Source organism: Notamacropus eugenii, chromosome 5 (assembly GCF_028372415.1).
Source record: "Notamacropus eugenii isolate mMacEug1 chromosome 5, mMacEug1.pri_v2, whole genome shotgun sequence".
NCBI classification, from domain to species: Eukaryota; Metazoa; Chordata; class Mammalia; order Diprotodontia; family Macropodidae; genus Notamacropus; species Notamacropus eugenii.
The window spans coordinates 373,106,972-373,133,505 of record NC_092876.1 but is presented as its reverse complement, the minus strand read 5'-3'; the positions used below and the strand labels follow the sequence as shown (position 1 = coordinate 373,133,505).

General features: G+C 38.3%; 1 protein-coding gene across 20 annotated transcripts in view; it reads right to left on the bottom strand.

The window, feature by feature from the left end:
- Positions 1-26,534, bottom strand: part of CTPS2 (CTP synthase 2) — a 147,458-nt gene that overhangs the window by 20,985 nt on the left and 99,939 nt on the right. For 16 of the 20 annotated variants that reach the window (XR_011968055.1, XR_011968054.1, XM_072614267.1 and 13 more), the window contains 2 exons: positions 26,197-26,293; positions 2,607-2,751 (listed from right to left, as the gene is read on the bottom strand). Coding sequence is in view for 14 of the 20 variants with exons in the window: in XM_072614267.1 (XP_072470368.1) it covers positions 2,607-2,751; positions 26,197-26,293 (242 nt within the window). In the remaining 6 variants the exon portion in view is untranslated. The remainder of the gene's footprint in view (positions 1-2,606; positions 2,752-26,196; positions 26,294-26,534) is intronic. The other 4 variants (XR_011968057.1, XR_011968056.1, XR_011968058.1 and 1 more) reach the window with 1 other exon arrangement.

Below are 26,534 nucleotides of genomic sequence, written 5' to 3'. Positions count from 1 at the left end.
TCAGGATTTGATTAATCTGAGAGTTTGATAAACAAAGCTAAAGACAACAAAACGGACTGGGACTTTTTAAAAAGTAAAAATAGGGTAAAGAGGAGATTCAAAGAACGGGTTGAGACTGCTGTCTGGAGTGGATAAGATGATGACAAATGGCTACAGAGAGCAGGTGAAACTCGTTTTGCTTCTGTTCTCCTTGCCAAAGGGATTGATTTTGGAACTAGAAAGGACAAATAGGGAGTTAATACCCATAATAATGAATAATGATATGCTCATCCAATTTGCAAATGACATCAACCTGGGAGGGAGCACCAACACTTTGGATTCCAAAGTGAGGGTCCAAAAAGATCCTGACGGGCTATAACACTGGGCAAAATCTAACAAGCTAAATTTTAATAGGGATAAATTCAAAGTCTTACTCTTGACTTAAAAAAAATTACAACCATAAGAGGAGGGAGGCATGACTAGACAATAGCTCACCTGAAAAAGGATCTGAGGATTTTAGTAGTTTACAAAGTTAATGTGAGTGAGCAGCAGGATAAAGCTGAATTCATAGAGGCCCATCATGAAGGAACAAAGGGGTGATAATTCCACTGTGCTGTGCTCTAGTAAGACCACCTCTGAAATGCTGTGCTTAGTTGTGGACATCCCATGTTAGAAAGGACAGTGAAAAGTTGAAAAGTTGTCCTGAGGAGGGAACCTTGAATTCAGACCATATGAAGACCAGGTGAAAGAATTAATAATTTTAACCAAGAGAACACTTTAAGTATGAGGACTGTCACATGGCAAGACATATTTGATCCTAGAAAGAAGAAGTAGGGGCAGTGGGTGGGAGTTGCAAAGGGATAAATCTAGGCTTGATGTCAGTAAAAACAAAATAAAGCAAAAAAAAAAAAAATTTCCTAGCCAGTACAGCTACCCAGATATGGATGGGCTGCCTCAGGAGGTTTCATATGCACTGACTGACTATATTGTAAGTGGAATTCTATTTCAGGTCTTGTACTAGGGATCCACAGAACATCCTCCCAGTTCTGAAATTTTGTGATGCTGTAAGCACTGCCATTCATGTGTTTTAGTCAATGTCCTAGCTATTTCTAGTTATCTCGACTGAGCTGTCACCTTCTTTCATAAGCAGTGAAATGATTTAATGCTGATTTAGTATTTTCAAAGAAAAAGGACAGAACACAAGGGCTCCCCAATGACACATGCCCAGAAGAGGTTGATTTAGAGACTGGTTCTTTCTTTCCTCTCCTTCTTAAATTATGACAAAGAGGCAAACGATTTCCAAATACAGTGCTGTAGTTATGTATACCATTTTCTTGGCTATGCCTACTTCATTTTCCATCAGTTCCTAAGTCTTGCCATGGTTTTCTGTATTAATCATAGTCATGACTACTCATAGCACAATAATCCATTATATTCAGCTAATTAGATTTTGCCCAGTATGATAGTCTGTCAGGATCTTTTTGGATCCTGACTCTAGAATCCAAAGTGTTAGTGGTCCTTCTCAGGCTGACGTCATTTGCAAATTGGACAAGCATGCTATTATTCATAATTATGGTTATTAACCCCCTATTTGTGCCTTCTAGTCCCAAAATCAATCCCTTTGGCAAGAAAAACAGAAGCAAAATGAGTTCTACCTACTCTCTGTTCCCATGTGTCATCAGCTATCACAGCTTATTAGTCACTCCCCAATCTATGGGAATATACTTGGGGCCCAAATCTCTGTGACCACAAGAAAAGGGTAGCTATAAATATCTGGGTTAAATGGAGTCTTTCTTTTTTTACCAATGACCTCCGTGGGGGCCTAGTAGTGGAATCTCTGGGTCAAAGGGTATAGACATTTTAGTCTCTTCATTTGCATATTGCTTTCCAGGGTGGTTGTACTAATTCACAGCTCCACAATCAATGCATTAATGTTCCTGTCTTCCCACACCCAACACTGTGGAACGTTGACTATTTCCATGTTTTGTCATTGTGAAGAAGAAAATAACTTTATAATGACAAGTCTAAAACTCAATCTGTTAAAAGCTATGAATACTACAGTAGTAATGTTTCAAGAACCTGTCATTTTGCTGATGTAGGCAAAACCAACACAGATTGTAATCCATCTGCTAGATATATCCTACTATTGATTTAGCAAATATTTATTATATACTATATATAAAGCACCACACTAGAACTATAGATAACACACACACATACACACACATTTTTAAAAGGTCACTGTGAGTTGCTGAGCCTCTCCATATTTAACTAGGCTGGTCCTCAAATAAACATACAGTCTATTCAATTCTGTATTCCATCTTTTTCCATCTTGTGAGAACCTGTCAGAACTTGTGTGCTAATCATGGCCTTCAAGAATGTAGTCTTTATTTTTCTTCTTTTTTTATTTTTTATAACATGGTTAATAAGGATATATGAAAGAAAATATATATAATCACCTCTGTGCCATGATGGGGCTTTAGAGAAAACTTTAATTTGTTAATAACAGTATCTTCCACTCAAAGAAAAATTCAAGTCTTCCCTGACTGCTCTATATGTACTTAGCTAGGAAAGTTCTAGAAATAAAACAGCAATTGCATCTCTGCTGTAAACACTAAAAAAGTTACCTTGGGGACAGTTTGCAGCCTTGTTGCAGATAGGCACTAAGTGTACCAGTTGCTGCAAGCAACAGACCCAGGTAAGGAGGAGAAGGTTTCATTGGCCGAGAAGAAAATTCAGGATGAAACTGAACAGCAACAAAATAAGGATGATCTGAAATGAACAGTTAGAATACATTTAAGGCTCAAGTAAATGTTAAAACTAAATTAAAGTTTTTACCCTCTAGCAAGGAAACAACCACCATTTTATTTAACATTTTTCTAGGTAGTATTTCAAGTGACGAAACAGCACACAGAACCAAGGAACCAAGTGAAGTTAAGCCAAAAGAACAGAAAGGTAGTAGGATTGTGTTTTCTCATTTTTCAGAAGAACTTTAAGTTTGGCTTCCCACCATTTCCACTGGAGCATCACGGCCTTCAGACCAAGGTCAGATCACTCCTCATACTAAGGAATCACTTGAGCCATTTACTGACACTAAGTTTCTTGATCAGCTCCTAACTTTGGTACAAAATTCAAGTTTATCCAATATGGTGCTAAACCTAATGGGCTTAGCTAGATTCTGACTGACCCTAAGAACATAGCCAGGTGATAGTTGATCTTGTCCCCTCCCTTTCAAGCTCCTTAAGACTTCTTGGACCCAACTCCATTATAGCACTCTGGTTCTATAACCTCTAAACTCTACAATCTAAATGGTGTAGATTCTTCAATTTCCTCATTTAGGGTGAGTACTCTACCATGTGGATCATGATCTATCCATTTCTTCTCATCCTGCGTGATTCTAATTCACAGCATTCCATAGATACTCCACAGAGGAATTTCCCAAAGTAACAGAGTTTCTTCAGTAGGTACCAGTGGAGTCCTCTGTCTATTCTGTTAAGTAGCTTCCACCACTCTCTTATTTATATAGCATGCTTAGTAAATCTTTTTTAAAAGTTTAAAAAAAAAACATTTAGGCTGCTGCGGCTGCCTTCCTCCAGTGGTGGCCGCCATCAGTAGCTCCAGTGCCAGGCCAGGGCTGGGGCCAGGGCCAGGGCTGGCATTGGCAATGGCAGCGGCAGCTCTGCAGCTGCAGGATCCAGGATTTTATTAGTGTGGATTACCTCTCACTAATGAAGATTGCAACTGTTGAATTCCCTAGTAGACTATAGTGTACATGGATTAACTGACACATTTTGTGGGTTTATGGAGCTACCCTTACTTGACCTGATTATACCACCATTTCTAAGAGGAAAAAGTTGCTTGTGACTAAGAGAAGATGCTTCAGACGCAACAGATTCATCCTAGAAATCTGAGAGGATATGTCAGCATCAACAACTTCACAATAACTAGCCCAGAAGTGTCTGGAAAACGTTATACTTACTCAAATTCAACCCTCAGAGGATCACAGAGTGTCAAGTCTGGAAGAAACCTTAAAAGTCTTGTAATCAAAGCCCGATTTCAATTAAGCTACTGTGCTTCTAAACCATACCTGGGTAAAATTTATAGGGTGGTATATTGGTAAGATGAGTATTTGATTCAAAAGACATGGATTTGAATCCTGGTTCTCACATTGACTCTTTGAGCTTATTTTCTCTACCTACCTAAGATGGCAATTTTTGTAAACCTTTAAAATATGTGTACTTTTGCATAGGTAAATATTGATAAATCTTGTTGAACCAAATGGATGAGTAACCTAACCACTCTGTGACTTGGTTTCCTCCTCTGTAAAAGGAGAAAGTTGGACCCAAAGATCTCTAAGGCGTCTCCCAATTCTAACTCCTATGAGCTATTGGAATCCGAGTTTTATATTTGTAATTTTCTTGTGAATTCAAAACTTAAGACTGCTGTTAGCCACCAAAATATTTATAGTACAACTTTTTGTTGTAGCAAAAAACTGGAAACAACATAAAAGCTTGTCAGTTAGGGAATGGCTGAACACATTGTGGTAGGATATGTGAATGTAATGGAATGTTACTGTATTGTAAGAAAGAATGATGATGCAGAGGAGCATTGGAAATTTTTACATGAGCTGATGTAAAACAGGATAAGCAGAACCAGGAAAACAATATATATATATGGACAACCACAATAAAAATGAGAAGCACAACAGCAACAAAAATAACAACAAATCTAAATTAAATGATGCACATAAAACATTAAAAAAAATAAAAATAAAAAATAAAAAACCCTTTATTTCAGTCTTATTATTCTCACAGTTTTTATAACTGTGATGATTGGGCAAGGTATGGTAGCATGGTGGACAGACTATTGGCATTAGAGACAGGAAGACCTAGGTTTAAATCCCATCTCTGACAATTACTAGCTAGATAAGCCTACACAAGTCACCTCACTTCTGAGTCTGTCTCCTCACCTGTAAAATGGAAATGATAATTGTAGTACCTACTTTACAGAACTATTGAAAAGTTCAGATGAGAACATGTATGTAGAACACACTGAAATCTTTACAACACTAAAAGTCAATAATCATTATTATAGGGTTTTATAAAGTTTTTTTTGTCTTTGATGGATTTTTTTTCCTAGAAAGAAACCTGCTTTCCAAGCAGAGAGAGTAAATGTCCTTCTATGAAAGATTTGAGGTAAAATACTATCTTCCTCCATCCCTTCTGTTTCCCCTTTTTTTTAAAAAACTTAATTTTTTGCTAAATTTTAAGTTCTGAACTGTCTCCCTCCCTCCCCACCCCACAATAGAGAAGGCCACCATTTGATAAGACAGATGTGTGTGAATGTGTGTGTGTATATGTATATATATAAAATATATTATGCATATGTATATATATACACACATATGTATATGTATATATATATGTATACACACATACACTATGCAAACTTCTATTTATCAGTTCTTTCTCTGGAGATAGCATCTTCCTTCATTGGTCCTTTGTAGCCGATTTGAGTATTTACAATAGAATAACTTAGTTCTTCACAGTGATTCTTCAAACAATATTGCTGTTACTGTATACAAGGTTCTCTTGGTTCTGTTCATTTCACTCTACATTATTTCATGCAAATCTTTCCATGTTTTTCTAAAATCAACTTGCTCATCATTTCTTACAGCACAGTAGTATTCCATCACAATTCCACTACAACTTGTTTAGCCATTCCCCAATGGATGGGCATTCCTGTTTCCCCCTCTCATCTCCCCATCCCTTCTTGCCCTCCTTCAACTCTCTCACAAATCATCACAGTTATAAAAAGCGGTACACTCCTTGTAGCTAAACTTTAGTATCTTTAAAGAAAGCTTTACTAATCATAACTATAAAACTGGGAGTGGTGGGAACTACTTAAGAGAGTAACCAGAGAGTTTCACTGGTATCCACTAAATGTAAAAAGTCTTAGGAGACCTTGCCCCTAATGTATACTAGCTATACAACCAGGTACAAGTCACTTAACTCCTCAGAGTCCCTAAATGACTCTCTAAATGTATAAATTGTTGAGAAGTTGCCAATTTAGTAGAAGGACATTCAACACTGGGAGCTCCCCACATTGATGAAATCACAGCTCCAGATAGCAAGGATAAAGGAAAGATGGAATCCAAAGTAAAGGTAACCCAGAACTTACAAAGCAGATTCTAACTTTACTTGGGCAACCTAAGAGATCTTTTTTCTTATATGTTACAATCCTTAAATTTCAGCATCTAGTAATGGGTTGTTACATGAAAGAATCAGAAAGTAATAATGTTGTGGGTACTATTTTATGGAATATTAGTGCAATCTGTCTCATCACAGACTGTCTGAATAAATGGACCAGTGTTCTGTTTACTTACAGCAATTTTGGAGACAAATTTATACAATGATTTCCCGATACCATTATGATGAGAAAGGAGAGTAAAGAAAGGAAAGTGTGGTTTTGATGATGTTCCTTTAATCAAAAGGGGGGAAAACAATGTTTTCTGCTTATTTATTTTGAATTGAACAAGGGTTCATATTAGACAATGCCTATTCCTTTTAGCACAATTGCGACATGTGGCAAATGATTTTTATAAAATGCTTAGCCTATGTCTGTGTGGAACAGAAGCTCAAAGACTCCTGGCAATTTTTTCTTTAATGAAAATAAATATCCTTCCTAGTCTACTTTTAAAAAATTTCAGTGTCTCACTGTTGCTCTGAGTTCCTTTCCAATTCAAGTGAAATTTTAAAAACCCCTATAGGTATATACTTTCTGGGGAAAAAAGCAGTAAACTGAGGATGTCAAAATAAAACTGAACCTTTAAGAAAATCTAATACCCCTGCCTCTCTCCCAAGAATGGTAATAGCACTGATCAGTGAACTGCCCTGCAAGATGCAAAACAAGAACTATATCTATTAGCAGCTAAAAAGCAAAGTTCAGCTTCATAATTCTTGTCAAAGCAGTGACCAATCATGAGACCAAAGGGCTGATGGTGAAAGATGTTCCCTATCTCCAAGGAATAGCATTTATAAAGCACCAACTGTATGCCAAGCACAACTGCTAGGCACTAAGGTTCCATCCTGCTGGGAGTTGGAAAGAGAAACCACAGAAGTATAGATGCATAAGTAAAGGAAAGCTGAAGGAAGCAGGGGATAGAAGCAGTTGTAAGGATCAGAAAAGGGAAGAAAGCTTAAGCTGGGTCTTATAGGATGAAAGAGATTTTATGAGGTAGAGGTGAGGAGGGAGTGAATTCCAGGCATAGGGAAAGGCTGATGTAAAGGCATGGAGATGGGATATGGAAGACTGCAGATGAGGGTTGTGTGGGCATAGGGGCAGCTCGCTGGCACAGTGAACAGAAAGCTGGGCCTAAAGCCAGGAAGACCCGAGTTCAAATATGGCTTCCAACACTTACGAGCTGTGTGATCCTGGGTAAGTCACTTTACTGCTCTATGCCTCCCAGCACTGTAGTGCAGACCAAAGGAGATAATTGTAAAGTGCTTACAACTAGTAAGCACTATATAAATGTTAGCTACTGTTAGTTATTATTACCCATTGTAAGGTGCTTAGCCCAGTGCCTGGCACATGGTAAGCACTATTTAAATGTCAGTTATCATGCATGAGAAACAGCTAAGAAAGCCAGTTTGGTTAGACTGCAGAATATGGGATTTGTTGATGTAGTCATTTTCAATTGTGTCCAACTCTTGGTAACCCCATTTGAGGTTTTCTTGGCAAAGACAGTGCAGAGGGTTTGCCATTTCCTTCTCTAGTTCATTTTACAGATAAGGAAACTAAGGCAAAAAGGATTAAGTGACTTGCCCAGGGTGACACAGCTAATAATTTGAAGTCAAATTTGAACTCAGAAAATGAGTCTTTCCTGGCTCTAGGCCTGGCACTCTAACCACTGCACCACCTAGTTGCCCAGAAGGTGGGAAGGGGAGCTCTATAATGAGGCTGAAAAGTAGGGTTGGGGCCATGTTGTAAATAGCTTTACTAAAAGCCCAAAACAGTTTATATCTTATTCTAGAGTCAACAGGAAATCACTGGAGTTCATTGAGGGGGCTGGGGAGTGGTAACACATTAGACCAACACTGTGGGAAAATCATTTTGACAGCTGCATAGAGAATGAATTGGAATAGGAAAAGATTTGAGTCAGGCGGACCAACTGGGAGCAGGCAGGTGGGGAAGAACAAAGGTCGAAGGTGTGTGAGCTGAGAGGTGACCTATACTGAGAGATGTTGAGGAGACAGAAGTGAAGAGATGTGGCAGTGGTTCAGAAACATACAGTGAATGAGAGAGTTGAAGATGGCACCAAAGACACAAGCCTGGGTCACTGGGAGCACGATGGTGCCATCAAAGGTAACAGGGAAGCTTGAAAAAGGGATGCGTGTGCTGTGAGAAGATAATTGATTCTATTTCGGACATGCTGACTTTGATATGCCAGTAGGACACTCCACCTGAATGGTCCAACAGGTAGTTGGTGATAGAGGACTGGCATTCAAAAACAGAGACCACATGTACATGTGTACACATATACCCACATACATGTGTATACAGCATACATATATGTATGTCTATATAGATGTGTGCACACATGTGTGTTTGCCTGTTTCATACATGTGTGCATTTTCTTTATATGTATGTATATGTGTACTGCACATATATGTATATAGATGAATCTTCTGCATACAGATCATAACTAAACCCACAAAGGTTGATGAGTGAAAGTTTAGAAAAGAAAGACAAGGTAGAGAAGTGGGAGACTCTAGGTGCAGAATAAGAAGTACATTTTCAGATAAGGGAAATCTATTGATCTGGACTGTATTTATCTATCTACGAGGGAGGGGGTCTACCTGGGGATAGAAGTCAATAAATGCTTATTGACTGACTGACAAACGTTGTTGATATTTATCCTAAAAGTAAGGCTGAAAAGAACCAGTGTGATGAAGGGGAAAGGGAGCTAGCTTTAGAATCAGGAAGACTTAGGTTCTGCTCACACATGCTGGTTGTGTGGCTCTTAGCAAGTGTGCTTAGTGCTCCCAGTAGCTCTTCAAGAGTAGAAGTTGTAGACCAGTAGGAGAGCTTTTCCTCACCACTGAACTCCCTAGAAAGATGAAATCCCAGGTCAGGACAAACAAAAATATTAATAATAATCATTAGAATTTATATAGTACTTAAAGGTTTGCAAAGCACTTTTCATATATTTGATCCTCAAAGCAACCCTTGTAAGGGTTTATCACAGCTAACAAATAAAACTGACTTAAATCTTCAGAAAAAACTGAATGTTCTATGCAAGGGGTTCTTTTTCAAAGACTCATTTTCTTTATTGTTTAATTTTTTAACATTCTTTTTTTAAGAGTTCCAAATTCTCTCTCTCCCTCCAATCTCTTTCCTACCCCTTGAGAAAGCAAAACGTATGATACCCATTGTGAAGTCATATTTCTGTATTAGCCATGTTTCAAAAAAAAAATGTTAAGAAAATTGAAAAAAATGTTTCAATCTGCACTCAGAGTTCTTCAGTCTCTCTGATGTGGATAGCATTTTTCATCAGGAGTTCTTTGAAATTGTCTTAGATCACTGTCATGATCAGAGAAGCTAAATGTTTCACAGTTGATCATCATTACAATATTGTTTTTACTGTGTACAATGTTGTCCTGGTTCAAGATAGGTTCTTAACCTTTTTTTACATCATGCGCCACCCCTTTGGTGGTCTGGTAAAGCCTACATACTCTTTCTTGAATTAACATTTTAAATGCATAAATTAAAATACTGTACAAAGATTATGAAAGAAACCAGTCATACTGTAATTTTTTCAAAATATATATTTTTTAAAGTGCATGAAAATCAGGTTAAGAACCTGGGTTCTAAGGTACCAATTTAGAAAGGCAGACAACAAATAAGGTAAAAGACAAAATCCATTCAATAAGAAGGGAAGGCTTAGCTCTCACTGAAACATTTTAATATAGAATGTGGTAACAATGTAATCAGAAAAACTGAAAAGGCTAATTGGAATGAGAAAGTATGCTTAGAGAAACTCTAAATATCATGTTTCTCTCATCATAGGACAAGAACATCTGGCAAGCTGGTCTCTCCCTATTAGCAGATGGGAAAGCAGAGCTGATGCAAAGAAGGAAGGAAAGAAAATAAGATTTATTAAGCACCCACTATGTGCCTTTACAAATTTGATTGTACAAATTTGATTTGATCCTCACAGCAACCCTGGGAAGTAGGTGCTATTATTATCCCAATTTTACAGATGAGAAGACTGAGGGAGGCAGAGATTAAATGATTTGCTCAGGGTCATATAGCTAGTAAATATCTGAGGTCAAATTTTAAATCAGATCTTCCAGACTCCAGATGCAGCACTCTATACACTGTGTCACCTAGCTGTTTCTAGGTAGAGAAATTTCAATTTGATCCACAATATTCCCTAAGGAAGTATCAATCAATCAGCCAGTCAATAAACATTTATTAGATCTGTACTACATGCCAGGTACCGTGCTAAGTGCTAGTAAAGAAAGGCAAAAGACAGTCCCTCAAGGAGCTCATAGGGGAGACAACATGCAAACAGCTACACACAAACAAGCTGTATATGCAATAAATTGGGAATAATAGTGGGCAGAGGTATCAGGAAAGGCTTATGGGAGAAGGTGAGATTTTAGTTGGGGCTTGAAGGAAGCCAGGGAAGTCAGTAGACAGAGATGAGGAGGGAAAGCATTCCAGGCATGGGGGGAAGCTAGAAGAAATCCCCAAAGCTGAGAGATGGAATGTCTTGATCATGCAACAGCCAGTAGGTCAGTGTTACTGAATCAAAGAATATGTATTGGAGAATAAGGGGTAAGAAAACTGGAAAGGTAGGAGAAGGCTCAGTTAAGAAGGACTTTGAACATCAGAGGATTTAATGTTTTATTCTAGAGGTAACAGCTTAAACTTTTTAAATTTTCTTACCAAACACAGATATGCCAGCTTTCTTTTAAATATGTTAGACAAATTCATCCAGTCTTTTAAAATAGGGGCACCCACTGAGGAGTGAGGCCTGGGAATTCATTCAGCAAATATGGCATGTCCAATAAAGAACAATTACAGTCTGGCAGCAGAGATCTCAATGAAGAAAAGACTTCCAGACCTTGCAGTACCAGGAGTGGTGAGTTGAATTGACCATATGTGGTCCCTACAGATGTACCTTTGTTCTCTGTGCTTACCCTACCAGTCTTCCCATAAACACTGTATTTGTGGGAGAATACAGCCCAGATTTATGTTTTTACTATGTCACTGTAATGTATTGTATAGGGAACTGGTCTTGCCTTGCCTTGAGTGTTTGTGGCAAATGCTCCCATGAAGGTCAGAAGACACGATACAGGGACACTCTCAAGGTCTCTGGGAAGAACTCTGGAATTGACTGGGTGACATGGGAGACAATGGCAAAGGACCATCCAGCATAGCATGCCAACATCAGAGAAGATGTTGTACTCTATAAGCCAAGAAGAACTGAATGTGAGATGCCCAAGTGTTCACATAGACTATTTGTGCCTGATCTGTGGCAGAACATTCCAAGCTTGTATTGGTCTGATTAGCCACAGTTGGACACACTGTAACTTGATCCTAGCATAGTGATCTTGGTTCTCTTTGAGAATGACAGACAACCAACCAAGGGAATTGGAGTTGGAGTCAGGAAGACATAAGGTTCAAATCCTACCTTAGATGCTTATAAGCTATGTGACCCTCAGTAAGTTGCTTAATCTCTCAGTGTTACAGTCAACATGTTAAAGGCAGAGCCAAGATGATACATTAGGGGCAGTCACACAGCTGAACTCTCCTAACATTCCTCTCCAAACAACTTTAAAACAATGCCTCAAAACATATTTTGGAGCAGTAGAGCCAACAAAAAGAGTGAAATATTTTTCCAGCCTAAAAAAAAACTTAAGAGCTAGGCAGGAGATGTCTGTAACACCAGGGTGGAGGTCTGGTAAAGATCTGCCTAGAGCCCAGATAGGCCAAGATGCCAACAACTGCACTAGCAGTAACTCCATGAGCTCCCAACCCAGACACTGCAAGAGGGTCAGATGACTGATCAGGAGATTAGAGGACCCTTTGCTGGCACTAGATACAGCTGGCACTCACGCAATTCTACTGCCCATAAAGAGATCTAGGTCACAGCTCTGCAGCAGAAAACAGCACAGGTGATCAGCCACAAGGGAGCAGGGGCCCTGGTCATAGTACCAAAGCAAAGAGGAGCATTAGTGTATACAGCTACAGGAGATCAGGGATGCTTCTTCAGTAAAGACCAGAGCCCAGACCAGGAGAGCAATGATCACACTGCCCTGGAAGCACCAAAAGCTGGCAGACTCCCAGAACTAGCTCTGAAAACAAGAGCATAAAAAAAAGCTGAAACTTAGAAGAGAGTGCCTCCCTACTCACAGATGAACAGAACCCAACTTTAACATAAAGTTCAAAGTTGAGAAATAGGCTGCCCATAAAAAGCTACTACAGTGGGAAGATCAAGACAAAAACAACAATGTAAAAACAGCTACAAGCAAAACCTCAAAGAAAAATGCTAATTGGACCCACAAACAATGATGGAGGGGATGAGGGAAAAATAGGTACACTAATGAATTGCTGGTAGAGTAATGAACTGGTCTAACCATGCTGGAAAGGAATTTTGAACTAAGCCCAAAAGGCTTAAAACTTTACATACTATACATACCTTTGACCCAGAAAAACCACTATTAGGCCTGTATCCCAAAAAGATCAAACAAAAAGTTCTTTTTGTGGTGGCAAAGAATTGGAAATTGAGGGGATGTTGTCAACTGAGGAATGATTGAACAAGTTGTGGCATGATTGTGATGAAGTACTATTGTGATGAGGGGAGTGGTTTCAGAGAAACACACAAGACCTCTATGAACTGAGGGAAAATGAAGTGAGAAGAAGCTGGAGATCATCGTGTACAGTAACAGCAATATTAGGATGATGATGAACTGCAAAAGACTCAGCTATTCTGATCAATACAATGACCTAAGACAATTCCAAAGGACTCATGACGAAAAAATGCTATCCACCTTCAGAAAGAGAACTGATGAACTTGGAGTGAAAACTGAAGTATAATTGTCTCACTTTATTTTTCTTGCATTTAAAAAAATATGGCAAATATAGAAATATGCTTTGCAGGATTTCACATGTATAATTGATATCCTATTGCTTGCCTTCTCAGTAGATGGGGGAGAAGAAAGAGAATTTGGAACTCAAAGTTTAAAAATAAAAAAAATGTTAAAAATAAATTAATAATAATCTTTAAAATGTTTCAAGACAGGAGCTAATCTGCACTGGTAGGGAAATTTCCAAGCATTGATGAAAAACAAAAAATTAATTTTTAATTCTGAATTGGAATTGGAAGAGATATCCCATCTGTAACATTTACAAGCTGTAAGACCATGAGTAAGTCATCTAACTTCTTTTAGGATCAGTTTCTTCATCTATAAAATTAAAATGGGGACAATTATACAACTCTAGTATCTTTTGCCAAGAAAATCCCAAATGGGATCATGATGAGTTGGATACAACTGAAATTACACAAATTATACTTGTATTATTTACCAGTCTCCAGCTTGTAAGGACCAAGAGTAATAAAATATGTAAAGCACTTTATAAACTTTAAAGTTCTAATACAAATGTTAGATATTTTTACTAATATTATTCCCTAATCACTTTAACTATTATTTCCAACTAGATTGGGCAAGGGCCAATGTCTTCTATTTCCACTGTATTGTCCATACTGCACTGTGTAATCAACACAGATTGAATTAAAAACTATATAACATTTCAGTCTAAAAGACTTTCTCAGCAATCCCACAGTAATGAGAACTGGTTATGTCATTGAATATGAGTCCGAATACCACAGCAGTGTAATCACCTCATCAAAAACAATCAATGTGTAATTTCTATTTCTTTCCATGTGGCTGTAGAACTTTTACTAAATTTTTAAGACTGTTACACCACTCAGTTACAGAGCATGTGAAATATGTATCATTTTTAAACTAAAATCTAAACCTTTTTTTTCCCACTTAAAACCCAAGGGAACTAAAATTTTGAGGCAAGGACAATACTTTTAGTATAGTGTACTCCAGAGAGTAAGAGGTAGTAGATAATAAAAAAAAAAAAAACAACAGAAAAATATCACTCATTTCAAACCAAATATTCAAGAATGCAACAGAGCAAACATCTCAGATCCTTTGCAGCTTATAGTAAAGCTTTATCAGAAGAGAATTTTTTGGAAATCAGATATGTTTGCGCTAGTTTAATGTACACAAAAAGCTCAGCTTGCCAAGAAAGGATTTGGGGGATGAAAAATGTATGACTGACTTGTCTTTTACTGTGATGAAGGATTTTCAACATTTTCAAACACCTCCTATATGTCATCTGCCATACCAAGCATATGGCCCACACTCACGGGGCCCACACTCCAGGAGTTTCTTACAGAAGATACAGAACCCAAAAAATTACTGCAGGCCCACCTCCCACAAGGCATTCTTTCAGGTGGTATTAAATCAGACATTAAGATGAAATAAAGGCCAAGTCTGACTTTAAATGTTTCTATTACCTTCAAGGATAGAGAGGTAAATCTCAACAGAAATGGGTTTGAGACAACGAGGACTTTGTCAATCCTTCCAGAAGGATAAGTGAATTCTTCAATTGTAGTCTGCAGGGCTTTTCTTTACTTTAAAACTAAAATAATAACCTACTGAGAACTGGTTAAAATTACAGAATTAAGTGAACTGGTGCTTTTATGTTTATGATGCATTTATGATTTTTTTTTTTTACCATACTAGCAATAACAAAAATTAAATGTAAATATGGAAGGTCCAAATGAGTACAGTGCTACAGGGAGTATATTCCAACCATAACCCCAGATTAAAGGAAGGAAAGAAAACCACAAGAATTTCTGAAGAAAGTAGACAAAAAAAAAAAAATGGAGGGATGCACATTCTTCAGATGTCATCCTTTTGTGTATATTACTACCAGTCAATTCATACTTTCTCATTTGAATTACTGTGTGATTAAGAAGAAGCATGAAAGGGACATGGAAGATTCTTGGACAATTAAAACACCAGAATTCAACTCTGGACTCAAAACAATTCTACCCTTTCATTCAAAGGCACTCACAACTCTTCTAGTGTCTCTTCCCTTATGCTAGACTTATTTCCCCAACCCTTAGCAAACACCCACCCTTTCTTACTCCCCCAATCTCAGTGATACTGAGTCGTCTTTCTCTCTACCTCCTACTGCCCAGCCTTTCATTCCTATGTCTCAAGGCTACATATCCCATATCCCACTCTAAACTGTTCATTCCTTCCACTGTGTCCCTCTGGAATTCCTGCTCCGCAAATGACAAATTCCCTTCATCTTAGACCTCTTTTTCTCATGCTCCCTCCATCCTCTGTCACTCACAGAGACCTGGTTTCCCCAGATGATACAGCATTCCTGGCTGGTTTTTTTTTTACATTATTGGTTTTATCTTCTCTCACACTCACTGGTTCCAAGATACATATAGATATAGATATAGATAGATATACACACACATACACATATATGTATATGTGTATGCATGTGTGTATATGCATATATGCATATTGGAGTCAGGAAGATCTAGGTTCAAATCCTACCTTAGATGCTTATAAGCTATGTGACTATATATATAGTATATATGTATATATGTATGAACATTCCCTTTTGCCAGTTTCAGACTCTCCTCCCACCCCCATCACTCATCAATGTCACTTCCCCTTTGAGGTTTTTTGTTGTTCAGTTGTTTTTCAATCATGTCCAATTCTTCATGACCCCACTTGGGGTTTTCTTGGCAAAGATATTGGAGTGGTTTGCCATTTCCTTCTCCCACTCATTTTATAGATAAAGAAACTGAGGTAAATGGGATTAAGCTTTTTACCTAGGGTCACACCACTAGTGAGTGGCTTGAGACCAGATCTGAACTCAGGAAGATGAGTATTCCTGACTCCAGGTCCAGCACTCTATCCACTGCACCACCTAGCTGCATCATCATCATCATCATATAGCACCTACCATGTGTCAGGTACCCTGCTAATCACTTAAATATTACCTCATTTGATCCTCACAACAACCCTGGCAAGTAGGCACTATTATTATCCTCATTCTATAGATGAGGAAATGGAGGCAAAGAGACATTAAATGACTTGCCCAAGGTCACACAGCTAGTGAGTGTCTGAGGCTGAAATTGAACTCAGTCTTCCAGACTCCAGACCCAGCTCTCCATCGCCTGTGCCAACTAGCTGCCTGTGGCTGTCAAAAAAAAATGCTACAAATCAGGGTTTGATTTATTGCTTTGTTCATTGTCTAGACTTTAAAAAGTGATGGAGAAAATGTTAATACTGAAGATTAAATTTAAAAGTGTGTCCTGCCCATGTTCTTTTGCTTTGTTTTTGCCAGAGAGGCAGTTGTTAAATATTTACCAGCATGTCACTGTTCTCTTCCTTTCCAATGAGTTAAGTGCCTGAATCACAAACTCTCTCCCCACCCCAACATCTGCCTTTATACCAAAGAACTTCAACATACAAACACAAAATAACCTCTCAACTCCTGTGAGCCACTCTTCCCTTCAATCTCAGTCACACCCACCTCTGATCTTGTCATCACCTACAACTGTACCCCAAGGCTCTGTCCTAGGCTCTCTTCTAACATCCCCATATGTTCACTCTCTCATTTGGTGACTTTATTAGCGCCTGGGGTCCAATAGCCATTTTTATGAGAGCTTTAAGATGTGCTAAGCACTTTCCAAAAGTTCATCACCACAACCCTGGAAGGAAAGTGCTGCTATTATCCCCATTTTACAGAGAAGGAAACTGAGGTATGCAGGTTAAGTGACTTGTGCTGAGTCACACAGCTATTAAGTGTCTGAGGCTGAATTTGAACTCAGGTCTTCCTGACTCCAGGCCCAGCCCTCTATACCACCGAGAGCCTAGTTACTGTTACAGGAACTAAAGAAGCATGGACAACAACATTTACCTAATTTGTCTACCTATTTTAAACAAGCACACCTTAGTATACAGATAATTTAATAGTTAACTATCTCAATAATAATTAGTCCTTCAAGAGCTATCAAAATCAAGATGAATTAAACCTGTTCTACTTTGCTACACTATAACCACTCTGATTTGATAGCATTACTATCAGATAAAATGACATATATAAAGTGCTTAAAACTTTATAACCCTTCATAAATGTTAGTTATTATTATATAATTCTAAAAATACTAGCTACAGCAATTATTATTTGTTGTTTGGTTGTTTTGGTGGTGTCTGATTCTTCAGGACCCCATTTGGGATTTTCTTGGCAAAGGAAATTCTTGATCAAACACAGAAGACAGATGACGACACTGAAGATCAAATGGATAATTCTGATTACAAAAAAATTGAGAAGCCATGCAATTAGAATTAAAAGGGAAACATTTAACTGAGAGAAAATGTGGCCAGAAAGCATGGAGCGCATGAAGTGCAGTCCAGGATGCGTGGAGTGCAACCCAAAGTGGAAGGGACAGGACCCTGAACAGACTTCAGGGCCACCAGCAGCACCAGTTTCCAGACTACTCAACCCACAAACAGCTTCAAACGTCAGTGGGAGGATTCCTTCACCCAGGAGAGGGGGGCACAATCTGGATCCCTGGCAGCAGTCACTGCAGTGGCAGCTTGCATTTTTGGAACCCCCTTTTCCCCCCACCTAGAGCCCCTGGAGGAATTCAGCTGCTGACCTGAAATCTCAGCTCTGAATGGCAGCCCTGGGAGACCTCCGTTTAAAGCCCCTGAGCAAACTGAGCCATTGATCTGAATCTCAGCCCAGAGTTCCACCCTGACAAAGAATTCAAAAGCCAAGTAACTGGTTGCGAGAACACCCAAAAAAGGGAAAAAGGATAAGACAATAGAAGGCTATTTTCTTGGTCAGCAGGTATTTTCTTCCATCCTTTCAGATGAGAAGGAACAATTTAGGTCTTCAGAGGAAGACCTAAAAGTCAAGGCTTCCGCATCAAAAACCTCCAAAATAAATATACAATGGTCTCAGGCCATGGAAGAGTTCAAAAAGGATTTTGAAAATCAAGTAAAAGAGGGGAAGAGAAATGAGAGCAATACAAGAAAACCATGAAAAGCAAGTCAGCAGCTTCCTAAAGGAGACCCAAAAAAATGCTGAAGAAATTAACACCTTTAAAAATAGACTAACTCAAATGGCAAAAGAGGCCCAAAAAGCCAATGAGGAGAAGAATGCTTTAAAGAGCAGAATTAATCAAATGAAAAAGGAGGTTCAAAAGTTCACTGAAGAAAATAGTTCTTTAAAAATCTGAATGGAGCAGATTGAAGCTAATGACTTTATGAGAAACCAAGAAATTACAAAATAAAGCCAAAAGAATGAAAAAATAGAAGATAATGTGAAATCTCTCATTGGAAAAACAACTGACTTGGAAAATAGATCCAGGAGAGAAAATTTAAAAATTATGGTAGTATCTGAAAGCCATGATTGAAAAAAGAGCCTAGACATCATCTTTCATGAAATTATCAAGGAAAAGTGCCCTGATATTCCAGAACCAGAGGGTAAAATAAATATTGAAAGACTCCACTAATCATCTCCTGAAAGAGATCTAAAAAAGAGAAACTCCTAGCAATATTGTAGCCAAATTCCAGAGTTCCCAGGTCAAGGAGAAAATATTGCAAGCAGCTAGAAAGAAACAATTTGAGTACTGTGGAAATACAATCAGGATAACACAGGATCTGGCAGCTTCTACATTAAGGGACCAAAGGGCTTGGAATAGGATATTCCAAAAGACAAAGGAACTAGGATTAAAACCAAGAATCACCTACCCAGCAAAAGTGAGTATAGTACTTCAGGGGGAAAAATGGTCATTCAATGATATAGAGGACTTTCAAGCATACTTGATGAAAAGACCAGAACTGAAGATAAAATTTGACCTTCAAACACAAGAATCAAGAGAAGCATGAAAAGGTAAACAAGAAAGAGAAATCATAAAGGACTTTCTAAAGTTGAATTGTTTACATTCCTACATGGAAAGAAAATATTTTAACTCTTGAGACTTTTCTCAGTATTTGGGTAGTTGGAGGGATATACATGTATATATATATATATATATATATATGTATATATCGACAGAGAGCACAGGGTGAGTTGAATAAGAAGGGATGATATCTAAAAAACAAAATAAGGGGTAAGAGGGGATTATGTTGGGAGGAGAAAGGGAGAAATGAATGGGGCAAATTATCTCTCATAAAAGAGGCAAGAATAAGCTTATTCAATGGAGGAGAAAAGGGAGGAGGTGAGAGGGAAAAAGTGAAGCTTACTCTCTTCACATTTGGCTTAAAGAGGGAATAACACGCTCACTCAATTTGGTATAAAAATCTATAATACACTACAGGAAAGTAGGGGAGAAGGGGACAAGTGGGATGAGGGAGATGACAGAATGGAGGGCAAATGGGAGAAGGGAGTAATTAGAAGTAAGCACTTATGAGGAGGGACAAGGTCAAAAAGACAGAACAGAAGAAATGGGGGGCAGGATAGGATGGAGGAAAATATAGATAGTCTTACACAACATGACTATTATGGAAGTCTTTTGCAAAACTACACATATATAGCCTATATTGAATTGCTTGCCTTCTCAGCAAGAATGGGTGGGGAAGAAGGAAAGGAGAGAAATTGGAATTCAAAGTATTAGGAATGAATATTGAGAAATGTTTTTGCATACAACTGGGAAATAAGAATACAGGTAATGGGGTATAGAAATCTATCTTGCCCTATAAGAAAAAAGAGAAGATAGGGATAGGGGAAGGGAGGGGTATGATAGAAGGGAGGGCATATGAAGGAAAAGGGGTAATCAGAATGCAAGATGTTATAGGGTGGGGAAGGGGACAGATGGGGAGAAAATTTGGAACTCAAAATTTTATAGAAATGAATGTTGGAAACTAAAAATTAATAAATAAACATTTAAAATTTAAAAAAAAGAAAATGTGTCAAGGTTCTCGTATAAAGATATGATATCCAATTTGCATAAGATATTCATTCAAATATATAAGAACAAGAATCATTCCTTAATACATAAATGGTGTAAAGACATGAACAAGTAATTCTCAACATCAGAAACTACTGAAATTTTATCAGAGGAAATTTTATTAAAGAGGTATTAACATCTGCCTTGCTGATAAAATCTAAGGGTCATAAGACTTTTCCATCTGACTTACAGCTGAAACCTTTGTGATGACAATCAGAACAGGATCTTTTGCTGTTTTTGTTTTAGTATAATTTAGCTGATTGAATCTTGCCTTTATCAATCAAGAAGCTACTTATGGACCTATGGTGCATCACAACTATTGGCTGATGGTGCCACATTGATTAGTGAAAAGGACATGATCCTAGAGAGATGGGCTGAATACTTACATAGTGTTCTCAACAGCCCATTATCAATCAATGCTGAAGCCACTGACAGTTTACCTCAGGTTGAAGTCAATCCCTCCTTAGCTGAACTTTCAACTGAAGAAGAGGTTTTGAGGGCCATTAGGCTCCCTTCATGTGGCAAAGCACATAGTGCTGATTCTATTCCCATTGAGATTTACAAGGTAGGGGGACCATTGCTCATACAAAAACTGACTGAAATTTTCCAGGTTATATGGCAAGAGGAGGTTATCCCCCAGGACTTCAAGAATGCCTCCATTGTCCATTTCTATAAAGGTAAAGGGAATAGATTGTCCTGCAACAATCACAGGGGGTCTCTCTCTTAGTCACTGCTGGCAAGATTCTTGCTAGAGTCCTCCTTAATAGGCTGATCCTTCACCTGGAAGATGGTCATCTACCTGAGAGCCAGTGTGGCTTCAGAAAAGGCTGAGGAACAGTCAATATGGTGTTTGCTGCCTGAAAGCTCCAGGAGAAATGCTAGGAGCAGAACAGAGGTCTGTACACAACATTTGTGGATCTGACCAAGGCTTTTGACACTGTTAGTCATGAGGGCTTATGGAAAATTATGTCAAAATTTGATTGCCCAGAGAAGTTCATCAGCATTGTATGTCAATTTCATGATGGCATGTTTGCCCGGGTTCTGGATAGTGGACAATGTTCTCATGCCTTTATAGTCACCAATGGAGTGAAACAGGGCTGTGTGCTTGTTCTCACACTTTTTAGCATGATGTTTTCAGCCATGCTGTCAAATGCTTTCAATAAGGATGAACATGGCATCAAGGTCAACTACCACACTGATGGTAAGTTCTTCAATTTGAAAAGGCTACAAGCCAAGACCAAAGCAGAGGGAGTACTGGTGCATGACTTTCTGTTTGCAGATGATTGTGCACTCAATGCAGCCTCTGAAGCTGAGATACAACAAAGTATGGATCAATTCTCTGCTGCCTATGCTAATTCTGGCCTAATAATTAACACCAAAAAAACACAGGTGCTCCATCAGCCACCATCACACCATCTGTATGTGGAACCACTGGTTGCAACAAATGGAAAAGTTTTGAATGCTGTGGATAAGTTCACTTACCTTGGTAGTATACTTTCCAGGAATGTACACATTAACAATGAGGCTGATATATGCATTGCCAAAGCTAGCTCAGTGTTTGAGAGGCTCCAAAGAAAAGTTTGGGAGAGAAGAGGTATTAGACTGACTACCAAACTGAAGGTCTACAGAGCCATTATGCTCTGACCTCATTGTTGTATGCCTGTGAAACATGGACAGTCTACCAGTGCCATGCCAGGAAACTGAATTGTTTCCATCTGAACTGTCTTAGAAGATTCTAAAGATCACCTGATAAGGTACCAGACACTGAGATCCTTGCTTAAACTAAACTGCCAAGCATTCAAACTATGCTTCAGAGAGCATAACTCCAATGGGCTGGCCACACTGTTCGAATACAAAATGTATACTTGCCAAAAAGACTATTTTATGGAGAACTCACATGGACAGGTGATCACATGGTGGTCAGAAGACATGATACAAGGACACTCTGAAGGTCTCTCTCAAGAATTTTGGATTTGATTGTGCAACATGGGAGACACTGGCACAGGACCACTCAGCATGGCATGCCCATATCAGAAAGGGTGCTGTGCTCTATGAGCAAAGCAGAATTGAAACAGCACAAAGGAAACATAGGATACACAAATTTAGAGTGTCCACTCCAAATGTTCACACAGATAATCTGTGCCCAGTCTGTGGTAGAGCATTCTGAGTTCATATTGGTCTGATCAGTCACAATCGTACATACTGAAACTTCACTTTATCACGGTGATGTCATTTTGGGCCTCTTCGAGAATAAAGGACAACAACCATCAATAACCACCACCACCACAAGAAGTAAAGCACTGAGAGAAGAGTTTCTTTAACTAGAAACAGTGTATGTATTTGTATTGTTAATTATTTTAATATGATTAAAGATCTTTCCCACCCACTGATGGGCCTGCCCATTGTGGGAAGCTTGATTAGGGGAGCTGTTTTGCAGGAGGGTCCCAAGTACCTTTTGCTTTTTCTATTGAGGCACTGGGTCAAAGGGTTGTGATGCCCTATGGCTCTAAAAAAGGTATAAATACTCTGAGTTGAGTTTTTACTTTGGGACTTAGTTTTTGCAAGAAGGTTTGAGTGCCAGATGAGGACTCTGGGAAGCTGCTAAGGAGAACCCAGATGGCTTTGAGAACCCAGATGTCATGCTTCTCTCTCTGGTAATTACGGTCAGACAGCTGTACCTGTCTGTTAAATTATGGTCAGGCAGAGGAAGCCATGTCTGTTGATTACTTTGGAGCTTATGGACTGGAAGTGTTTGCTTGGCCAGATGAGGACTCTGGGAAACCACTAAGGAGCCCCCCGACCTTGAGAATCCAGCTGTACTCTGGTAACAGTGGTCAGACAGTTGGGGTCCAAATGTCTGTTGAATCCAGGCAGAGGAAGTCATATCTTTTGATCTTTTGATTTTTCTGTATTTTCTTTGAAACTCAGCATGCTGACTCCCTGAACTAACTGAATGATATATGTGCTTGTTTAAAGGAATGAAACATGTGCTTCATTAAAGTGATTATTAACTCCTTGAAAGTTGTTTTCCTTTTATGAATGCAGAACCAAGAACCTGTGATAGGTGCGGTGCTTACTGATGCAACCTTCCATATGTGTTGTCTCTCCCATTGAAATGTGAGCTTCTTGAGAACAGGGAGCTTTGTCTCACTTTTCTAACTGTATACCCAACATTTAGCACAGTGCCTTGTACATAGTAAGCACTTAAATGTTTTATTTCATCATTCATTCTCAAAAGAAAAAAGCAAACTATCAACAACTATATTTTAAAATGCTCCAAACTATTAATAATAATAGAAATGTAAACTAAAATAACTGCTATTCTACCTGACACTCATCAAATTGGCAAAGATGCTAAAAAAGAAAAATGACAATTGCTGAATGGGCTGTGTGGGAAGAGAGGCATGCTAAGGCATTGTTGGTGAAGTTGAGGATTGTTTTAACCATTTGGGAAGGTAATTTGGTACTATATCCCAAAAATCACTGAACTATGCATATCCTTTGATCCAGTATTACCACTACTAGGCATATATCCTAAAAAAGACCCAATAAAGAGGAAAAGGACCTAGATATACCAAACCATTTTTAAAAACATTCTGTTTTTAACAAAGAGCAGGAAACAAAGTAGACGTCCATCAATTATGGAAAGGCTGAAAAATTATGGTAGATGAATGTAATAGAAATGCATAAGTGCATAAAACATAATGAAAGGGATGGTTTTCAGAGAAACCTGGTAAGATTAGTATGAAATGCAGAGAACTGTGATGTGAAGGGAAGACAGGGAACTATTTACACAATTACTACAACACATAAAGGAAAACAATTTTGAAATACTAAAGAACCCTAATGAATACAAATACACAGCACCAATAAGTTAATGATGAAGCTTGTTTCTCACATCTATACACATATGTATCTGTATGTGTGTGTGTGTGTGTGTGTGTGTGTGTGTGCATAGGTGGAGAAGTGATGGACAAAAAGCACAAATAAGACATACATTTTCCAGACCTGATACAACACAAATACTTATTTGTTTCAAGGAAGGGTTTTAAATTTGGGGTGGAAGAGGGAAGAGTGAGAGTATATTTTAAAAAATGAAAGAGAATCAATAAAACATTTAAAAAATACACAGAAAGAGAGAAGGAAATTCAGGAAACACAAAGGGCAGTGTTGGTACAACTCCATTAAATTTAATACGGATTTTTAAATTCAAGTTATACAAAATAAATATGGAGTCTGATAAACAATCCTGTTTTCTGACTTTCATTATAGATGGAAATGTTTGTATATGTTGCTGATTACCTAATAAAAAATTTTAAAAGAATAAAACCAATTTTTATACAATAGAAAAAAAAATCTCCACAAACCTTTCCCATTCTCAAACTTTCCTAATTCTGTCAAGGACATCACCATCCTGTCACTCTCCAAGGTTCATAACTTTGACTTTATCTTTGAATTCTCACTCTCCTACCACCCCACACATACAATCAGTTGCCAAATCTTACCTCCACAACAACTTCTCTTGCCCCTTCTCTCTACTCAGAGTTACCACCTTAGTTCAGGACTTAGTCATTTCCCTACTACAATGACCTCCTAACTGATCTCCCTACTCCCATTTCAACTCCCCTCCCTAAGATTCCCCCTAATCCAATCTTCTACATAGATGCCAAAATGATCTTCCCAAAGCAATGAACCTGAACACGACTCCCCTATTCAAACTCTAGTAGCTCCATATCACCCTTTGGTCTTTTTTTTTTTAAGGCAGCTGGGATTATTAAGTGACTTGTCCAGAGTCACACAGGTAGCGTCTCAAGCCAGACTTGAACTCAGGTCCTCCTGACTCCAGGGCCGGTGCTGTATCTACTGTGTCACCAAGCTGCTCCCACCTCATACTGCCCTTTGGGTAAAATATAAGCTCCTCTTTTTGACTTTTAAAAACAACTTGGCCCCAACCTCTTTTTTTCTTAGCCTCACTATATCTTATATATTACTCCCTTTCCTATACTCTATGGTCTAGCAAAATTGGATTTCTTTGCTTTTCATCTCTTGACCCTACAGCTGCCATCCCTCTGCCTTTACATTGGCTTCTGCCAGGCATGGAAATGCTCTCTTCACCTGTGCCTCATAGGATCTCTCACTTACTTCAAGACTCAGCTCAAGAATAACCTTCTACACAAAGCCCAATCCTCAGCTCTGGTGCCCTTTCTCCTTAATACCCTGTACTTAAACGTATTTACTTAGCATTTGTTCTACATATACAATGACTTCACCAATAGAATGTTAGCTCCTTAAATGCAGGGATTATTGCATTTCTGTATTTCTTTACATGGTGCTTATCACCTGGTAGCAGGTACCAACTCAGAATATGGAAGAAATATCACTAAACTATTGATAGCCTTTCACCCAGCAAAACCCCGCTTAATAATTGAGATTTTACAGATAACAAAATATTCACATTACCACCCTTCCCTTTAGATAGACAAAAACTGGAAGCAAAATAGGAGTCTGTCAATAAGGAAATAGCTTAACAAATGTTAGAATATGGATTTAACGAAATATTCTTGTATCATAAGAGAATAGAAACATAAATAATTCAGGGAAATACGGAAAGAACTGTATAAAGTGATATAAAGTAAAGATAGCAGAACCAAAAGACTAAGGACTAAAAACAATAAAGTAAATGATAACAACATTAAAAAAAAAGAATTGATCTCAGAGCAACTACAATAAATCATCTCAATCTTGAGGAACTAGGAAGAAAACACACTTTGCTCCTCAGTAGATAGGTGGAACACTGTATAAATATATACATATACATATACATACTTATATACTCATGTATACGATGTCAGCCATGTGGCTGTGTCTCTTTTTCTTTTTTACAAGAAAAAGCTCAATGGGTCTATGTGGAAGGTAAGGGAGGATAGAGGATGAAGGGTGTATAATAAAAGAGAAATGAGCATGATATAAAAACATAAGACCATAGCAAAAGTTTTTTGAGGTAGGAGGTGGGGGGAGAGAGAGGGGAAAGGGAAAGAGAGGAAAGAAAGAAGAGAGAAGGAGGGGAAAACAAAAGAAGGGAGAAAGATAGACACACAGAGAGATATATGGACATTTCAAAGCTTACCAAGACTACTTACTTGCCAACTCAATGATCTCCATTCTTTCTCCTTCAACATCCCGACCTACAAATTTTAAACCTTTCTCTTCAAATTGCTGGATTAATTCTGGGTTAACCTGGGGGGACAAAAAAGGAACTCAAATGACTTGAGTAGCATGACAGCATCGTGGCTGTATCTAGATGTTTCATTCTAGCTAGAAAACTAAAATAATGTCATCTCCCTCAAGCATCTACTGAAATGACACATCCTACACTGATATGTACTTAGCTCTTATTAGACAGCATAATCATGAGCATAATCAGATTCCCCTGTGGTGCCATGTTTCCCCCTCAAAAAGAAGAAAGCCTGTGAAGTTA